The sequence below is a fragment of the Chrysochloris asiatica genome, unplaced genomic scaffold, assembly GCF_000296735.1.
Source record: "Chrysochloris asiatica unplaced genomic scaffold, ChrAsi1.0 scaffold00175, whole genome shotgun sequence".
NCBI lineage: Eukaryota > Metazoa > Chordata > Mammalia > Afrosoricida > Chrysochloridae > Chrysochloris > Chrysochloris asiatica.
In genome coordinates, this window is record NW_006408693.1 from 7,258,356 (window position 1) to 7,266,917 (window position 8,562).

The window sequence follows — 8,562 nt, forward strand, 5'->3', positions numbered from 1 at the left end:
ATTCCTTCCATCTTCTCTTGATGCATTCTGCATCATTCAATAATTTTCCCAGAGAATCTTTCAATAACGAAAGTCGAGGCTTGAATTTTTTCTTTAACAACTACAACATAAGAACGTTGTGAATAAAGAAGAATATGCATTTGAATTATGGTGCTGGTGAAGAATATTAAAAGTCGTACCGTGAAATGCTAGAAGGACAAACAAATCTGTCTTGGAAAAAGTACTGCCAAAATGCTCCTCAGAGGGGTTGATTTTTGTACTTTGGACACATTTGCAGGATAGTCCCTGATGAAAGACATGATAGTTAGCAAATTGGATGGTCAGTGAAAAGTGGAAGATTGGTAAAATTGAAGGGTCAGTTCAAAGAGGAAGGAGGTCCCCCACCACGAAGGATTGACACAGTGGCAGGAACAGTGGCTCAAAGATAGCAGTTGTGAGGATGGTGGAGGACTGGGCAGTATTTCATTCTATTATTCATAAGGTCACTATGAGTCGGAACTGACTCAGTGGTACATAGCAAAAGCAACAACAAATGTCCTAATTGGAATGGTGTCAACAGCGTGACTGCAAATAGGAGTTCTGAGGCTTGATGTAAGCATTGTCCTTAATGAGATTTTCTAACATGAGTAAAACTCTTACTAATAGACATTTTGAGTAGAATTTTAGTAAATGAAGAGATATGAAATGGGGAGAGTTTTTCAGCAAAGACTGTACTTACACACTTTTTCTTTGGTGGATTTAAATATGACTTTTTTTTTTTAAGGGATTATATATTTAGTAGCTAGTTATTACTTCACCATGGGTATATTAATTGAGTTACAGATCTTAATAAACAGTTCCTACATTTATAGGTTATATTTTATTGATACTGGTTTTAGTGTAACTATTGTTAGAGATTGTAAGTATTGTTATCCTCCTCTTATGTATTCAAAAGTGACAGTTCAAGGTGACATTTAAGGTGATTTGTATATCCTTACCAACATGTGAAGATTGGGTTTGTTTGAATTATAAATGTTGGGTGTGTGACTCTTATCATTTTAATGAGGAAATGCTTCATATCCTTAAAATTAGAACAAATTTTATATACATATAAATTCAAATTTAAGTTTGTAAAAGCCTCTAGGTAGTCCTGTGGTCACAAAATTTCTAAGCAGTTGGTGACAATCTAATAATTATTTTAAGTGCTAAAGTTGACAGTTCCATTCTTCATGGGATTAAGACATACCCAGTATCACTGAAACTATCTGTAGGAAAGTACTTCTGTGATGGATACTGGGTCTTAAATTCAAATGATTACGTAATTCGGTCTTCCAAAGCCTCAAAGTCTGTTATATAACTAATTTCAAATATACTTTTGCTATGGGATGGTTTATATTACTTAAGGGAGGAGGAGAGACCTATGTAGAGCTGAAAAATGTTGGCAAAGCACAAACTGTTTTGTGTTAAGTGTAAGTAAACCATTCTGCTTCATTCAAGCTTAGAATGGTCAATAAGGAAATCCCATTAACATTGTCTTTACAGGTGCAGTGGCAGATCAGAACTTGTAAAGTATAAACAAACATAAAAGCATATGTGAAATGAGATTAGACAAATATAAGCCCTGTAGGACATAGCAAAATAACACTAAAAATGTATTCAAATAAAATAATTAGCTTTGAGTTAGAAATGACAACTGGTTTGGTTTTTAGAGGGAGAAGGAGAAGTGAGTACATGGAAAGGGACAGGGATCACTGACATTTCAGTAACATTAAACAAACTGAGAGTCAAGATCTTAGTTTCAAAATACCTTTTTTCAGTAAAAGGAGCAAGGGCTCCTTAGAAAAATGGTTGATTGATCCTAAGGTGGTAGCAGAAAACATAGGAGTCTATAATATTTTATTATGCCATCAAAGAAAGAAATGTTCCAAAAATGATTGGTACATGTTAAAAGGAAATAAAGATCTTGAAGGGGGTTCCCAGTGGCCAAATCTGGGACTATCAAAGTAAGTAGTGATGGTGTAGAAGCATTATACCAAACAAACCCAAAATTGGCAAAATATTGCCATCAAGCCAATTCTGGCTCATGGTGAACCTGATGTGTGCCAAGGAGGGTTTTCAAGACCGTGACCTTTCTAAAGTAGTATTACAGGATTTTCTTCCAAGGTGCTTCTTGGTGGGCTAGAACAGTTAACTTTTTGGTTAATAATTTGTGCAATCCAGGAACTTTGGAAGCAGAATGTTATTAAGTGTGTCAAGTCAGTTCTTACTCATAGCGACCCTGTTAGGGTTTCTAAGGAGCAACTTGTGGTTTTGAACTGCCAACTTTGTGGTTAACAGTCCAGTGTTTATCCTAATGCACCATATGAGGACTTCTGGAAGCAGAATCCGTTCCAACTCACAGTGACCTTATGCACCATCCTCAAAATCATTGCTATGCTTGAGCCAGTTGATGCTGCCACTGTGTGAATCCATCTTGTTGGTGTCTTCCTCTTTTTAACAGAATGTTGTTGTTGTTGTTAGGTGCCATCGAGTAGGTACTGACCCATAGCAACCTTATGCACAACAGAACGATCCTGGTCCAACCTCATTATTGTTGCCATGCTTCAGTCCATCAATGCTGCCACTTGGCCAATCCATCTCGTTGGGGGTCTTCCTCTTTTTATCTGACCCTCTACCTTACCAAACATGATATCCTTCTCCAGCGACTGCTCCCTCCTGACCATATGTCTGAAGTATGAGAGACGAAGTTTGGCCATCCTGGCCTCCAAGGAGCACTCTGGCTGCACTTCTTCCAAAACAGATCTATTGGTTCTTTTGGCAGCCCATGGCATTTTCAGTATTCTCCTCCAACACCATAACTCAAACCATCAATTCTTCTATGGTCTTCCTTATTCACTGTCCAGCTTTCACATGCATATGAGGTTATTGAAAACACCATGGCTTGGGTCCGGCACACCCTAGTCTTTGCTCTTCAATACTTTGAAAAGGTCTTGTGCAGCACATTTGCCTAATGCAATACGTCGTTTGGTTTCTTGACTGCTGCTTCCGTGAGTGTTGATAGTTGATCCAAGAAGAATGAATTTTAACAGAATAATTACCCTTAAAGAGTATATTAGTTTACATGGTAAAGGGGAATTAAGGCTATCATGGTGAGGCTCTGCGGGATAATGCATTGGACTACAAGGTCAGCTTAAACCTCAATTTCGGTGGTCCTTGGAAACCCTACACAGGGTCGCTATGTGTCGGAACCAACTCCATGGCACTTAATAAAAATAACTAACTGACATTAAAATAGGAGGATTATCCTAGATTATCAATGGGCTCAGTGTAATCACAAGGGCCCATAAAAGTATGTGAAAGAGAGAGGCAGAAGAAGAATGCTAGGAGTCATGACTGTGGAAGAAAGATAGTAGTGATGCAATATGAGGAGGACTCAACCTGCTATTGCTGGCTCTGAAGAAGTAAGATACTCTGTATAATCTTTAAAAATAAGTATCAATCACCAAATATATGTGATGAATTCTAGCTCTCACCCCCTTCCTCCCAATAAAAACAAAGGTATGAAACAGGGAGGAAGATGTGTTAAAACTTGCACTGGTTGGTTGTGGGTGGTTTTTGCCCACAGACTTCTAAAACCATTTGAACTGGCTGGTCGATTAATAATATTACACTTGTACATTTTTCTGAGCTTTGAGTAATTGTTATCATGACTAATTGTGACTGTCACAGCTGTAAAGGCAGAAGTTTTATAACATAAAGGGGGAAGTAGTTAATCTTACATTCCAGGATTAGAAGACCCTTGGACCATCAAGAGAGAAGGACATGGGACCCTAACCAGAGAAGCAGGGACACCAGAGATGGAGGCAGAGGTGATGGCATGGAGAGATAGAGCAGCTGAGGACTCTATACTCATAGAACGAGAAAGGCTGTGTGCTAGTAGCCTGAAGGCACGTCAAAAACAAAAAAGAAAGCAGAGGACATAGAAACGAACACTGTTAAATTACAATACATGGAGGGGATTGTAATCATTGCAGTGAAACAAAATGCAATAGGATGAGTGCAAAACCTCTTTTCTCCATGTAAACTATCACTTAATATGGAAGAAGTAATTCCATACTGAAAAATTTCTAAAAAAGTAATGCCAATTATTCCAAAGTAGTTTCTTTCAAATTTAGATATTCTGTGTCAACTCTATGTATATAATCAGTAATTTGTATACTTGAACACATATCCAAACTGATGAGTTGCTATTTTTCCTTTACAGGAGCCATCTAGAGCAGTTACAGGCAGATACAAAAGGTAAGAATCCCTAAGGTTCTAACTTATCATATACTGCAGACATTAGTGTATGTCTGACCTTTATAAGAACTGTTCCAAGGAGCTTTTTAAAAGATAAGAGACTTTAATATCATACTCTTAAAAATAAATTGTATTGTAGGCAGATGTGTAATGTCTTTCTTGTCGTGGCGTAACTTTAGCTTCAGTCTTTGAAAACAGTCAGCAGCTTGAATTTGGATGCACTTGATGAATTTAACAAAATGAAAATTTAGAATCTCTTTCTTTCATGTATTTAAACATTAAAAATACAAGTTTACCATCTATACAGCGAGTAGCACCCCAACCAGAGAAACCATGGTTGTTTGTCAATATTAGGTTGGAGAATTTGTTCAGTGGGGGTGCCTAGAGTACAGATCAGCGAGCTCTGGTAGCGTAGTGGTTACGAATTGGGCTACGAACCTTAAGGTCAGCGGTTCGAAACTACCAGCCGCTCCGCGGGAGAAAGATGAGGCTTTCTACTCCCGTAAAGATTTACACCCTTGGAAACCCTGTACAGGGTCGCTATGGGTCGGAACCGACTCGATGGCACTTAACAACAACAACAACAACATTGACGCCAAAAAAGATTGCAAAACACGTGGTCCTAGTTGTCTTATCAGTCATGGAATAATGGTCAGTCTTATTGGTTATAAAGTTAAAGGTACTTCATGTACGGATCTCATTCCTTTCTCAACTAGTTTATATAATAGATACAGTATTTACTTCATTTTATAGATGAGAGAAGAGAAGTTAGAAGGTACAATTATTTCCCTAGGATTACAGAACTAGTCAACAGTAGAGTCTATTTAAACTCAGGATACCTGACTTCAAACCACCTTCAACCTTACTACTAAGAATAAGCTCACATGCTTAGTAACTCTACTAGATGGTCTGCTTAGATTTTTGGTTTTTTAAATCTAATTTTATGTTAAAGTTTGAAATCTGTTTTCCATTATATTCCATTCAAGCAAACAACTTAAACACGTTAACATTTCATCATATATAAAGTTCAATTTTTCATTTTACAATGGTCCATAATAGCTATTAAAATATATATTCAACAATTAAGTAAGTAGATCTGACCAGTATCTACCACTTAACAGTTCTTTGATCCTGGGCGGGTTTCTGTGTGTTAGTTTCCTTCCCTTAAAATGGAGTTAATAGTGGTAGACAGCTTAGCACATGATGCATATCAAAATTTAAGGATTAAATCAATTACTACATTAAGAATATTTAGAACTGTACCTAGTAGACCGGAAAAATTCAGTAAATACTGATATTTACGTTATTTTTTATTTTTTGAGTAATTTTGATTTAGGTATGCTGAAGCTCGTGATTCTTTAACGTTATTAACTTTCATACATTGCTTGGTAATTTTTACTTACCAAGAGAAAATAGCTTCAATGGAAAATAAAGAGCCCCTTTTACCTCCTTTTTTGGGGGTCAAAATCATTCCCAAATAGCTTTGATTTGTTCCATTCACAGATCATATTCTCAAACCAAAATACTTTTTATCATCAGCTTTTGGTTTGGGGAATAAAGTTAAACTTTGGTGATTTATTATGTCACTCATATATATTTAATTCTTATTAAATAATGGAGTCCTGGTGTGGTGCTGTAGAATTAAGCACTGGACTGCAAGGTCAGTGTTTCACACTTATCAGCTGCTCCTCAGAAACCCTAGACAGGGTCACTGTGAGTCAGAACGGACTTCACGGTATTTAACAACAACAACAATTAGAAATCAATAGGGGAATACTTTTCTTATCAATATGCAACAGAAATATTTGTAACATTGTGTTAACAAAAATTATTTCCATGGCATACTTAAAATTTTTTTTAGGTGTTTGAGAACATTATTTTACTTGAAATGTGTTTATGTTCTTTTATTTCTTTTATTTTGATTCCTAGAACATGTAATTTGTTAGTTTTGTTTAATATAAATCAAAACTCACACGAAAACATAAACTTTGTTCTGAGATGTTATTCTATATGTATCTCAGGAGCCCATTCTAATTCCATTGAAAAGCAAATGACTCTATGTAGGTTGGTTGTGTAAAAACAGAGGAGGAAGGAGGTAGAAGAATAAGAGAGCACTCATTGGCAAATCATAACATGATTGAAACCGGTCCTTCTTCTTTTACTGAGATGAGCTGATAAAAACAAAACACAACTTAAACAAGATTAGAAAAATTTTTATTTCATATATACTTTCTAGGAAGAGTTTTGTATTTTGTTTTGCTTTTTAAACAGTATTCAAGCTAGGAGTTGTTGAGAAACATGGACTAGCTTTCAGAAACACACATTTTTCTTTTGCTTTTAAATCAGTATTAAACATGACTAAAACTCCTGGTATGACACTGTAGGATCAGCACTGGACTATGAACCACAAGGTCGGTGGTTCACACCCACCAGCTGCTCCTCTGAAGCCTTATACAGGGTCACCTGTAACAAAATAGCCTTACACAAAATACAAACAAAAAAGCAAAAAAAAAGAAACTCTTCTGGAAAGTGTATCTGAAATAAAAAATTTTCTTATCTGGCATGAATTTGTTATATTTTTATTATCAGTTCATTACATTCTTTGTCTGCCAGCAGGCTATAAATCAAAGTAAGATACCTACTATTAATTTTTCTCTTTAATGGTTTTTGTTTGTGAAAGACTTGCTGTTAGTGTTGTTGAGTTGGCTCCTATTCATAGCCATCTTGTGTACAACAGAACAAAGCACTCTTGGTTCTGTGCCATCCTCACAATTGTTATGTTTGAGACCATTGTTGCAGACCCTGTATGGAATCCATCTTGTTGGGTGTCTTCCTCTCCTTTTTTATTTATCCCTGACCCTCTGTTTAAAAGGCTTGCAACTATTGTTGTGGTGTGCCTTCTAGTCAGTTTCGACTTGTCACAACCCTGTATAGGGTTTCTGAGAGCAGCTGGGTTTGAACTGCTGATCTTGCAGTTAGCAGTCCAATGCTCATCATACAGTGCTACATTGGGACTTGCTTAAAATGCTTTGTTGTTAAAGGCTGACAAGTCAGTTTTGACTCATAGTGACCCTGTATAAGGCTTCCAGGGAGCAGCTGGTGGGTTTGAACCACTGACCTTGTGGTTCACAGTCCAGTGCTGATCCTACAGTGTCATACCAGGAGTCTTAGTCATGTTTAATACTGATTAAAAAACAAAAGAAAAATGTGTGTTTCTGGCAGCTAGTCTATGTTTCTCAACAACTCGTAGTTTTAATACTGTTTAAAAAGCAAAACAAAATACAAAACAAACAAAAACAGAAAAAAAAATCTCTTCTTAGAAAGTATGTCTGAAATAAAAATTTTCTTATCTGTTATGAGTTTGTTATGTTTCCATTAGCAGTTCATTTCATTCTTTATCTGCCAGCTACCTATAGCAATGACTAGGGAATGGAAGTGAAGTTGTCTGGTGACTGTTGTTGTTAAGTGCTGTGGAGTGAGTTCTGACTTATAGTGACCCTGTATAGAGTTTCTGACGAGCAGCTAGTGGGTTTGAACTGCCATCCCCTTTGGTTAGCTCAGAGCTTATGCTGCAGTGCCACCTAGGACTCTGTCTGGTGACTGTTGTTGCAAAGCACCATCAAGTTGGTTCTGTCTCACAGCGACCCTGTATAGAGTTTCCGAAGAGTGACTGTTGAATTCGAATTGCTAACCTTGTAGTTCAAACCCACCTTGACGTCCACTATAGTCCTACAGCATCACACCAGGATTCCAGGGAGTTAAAAAGGGGGAGATATGACCTAAAGGATGGAAATTTGGCATCATATCTGCTAGAAAATATTTCCAGGAAACCAAAATACAAGTATATATTGAGGCAGCTACAAATAATTCCTAAAATATCATTTTAGAGGGCTCACACACTCAGAGGCGCTGTGGGTTAATGCAGTAGACTGCAAGATTGGTTTGAACTGCAAGGTTGGCGGTTCAAGTTTACCTTCTGCTCCTCAGAAACCTTCTACAGAGTCTCTATGAGTTGGAACAGACTCAACAACAACAAAACGTTCAGAAGATAACTAGTCTGAATGTATGCTTTTATACATTATGAGTAAAATGCTAATCACTCCCACCCCCACCCTCACCCCCCATCCACACACAGACACACAGATATCAGTAATGTATTTTGGAGCAGTAATAATGAATAAACAATATTCTTATCAACGGAGAAAAGATTGAAGTTGTCAAGGACTTCATTCTTCTTGGATCAACTATCAACACTCACGGAAGCAGCAGTCAAGAAATCAGATG

The 8,562-nt window shown here is 37.0% G+C and overlaps 1 protein-coding gene across 1 annotated transcript in view; it reads left to right on the forward strand.

The window, feature by feature from the left end:
- Positions 1-8,562, forward strand: part of PAWR (PRKC, apoptosis, WT1, regulator) — a 123,776-nt gene that overhangs the window by 100,924 nt on the left and 14,290 nt on the right. Inside the window, exon 3 of the mRNA XM_006871840.1 lies at positions 4,244-4,278. Coding sequence (XP_006871902.1) covers positions 4,244-4,278 — 35 coding nt within the window. The remainder of the gene's footprint in view (positions 1-4,243; positions 4,279-8,562) is intronic.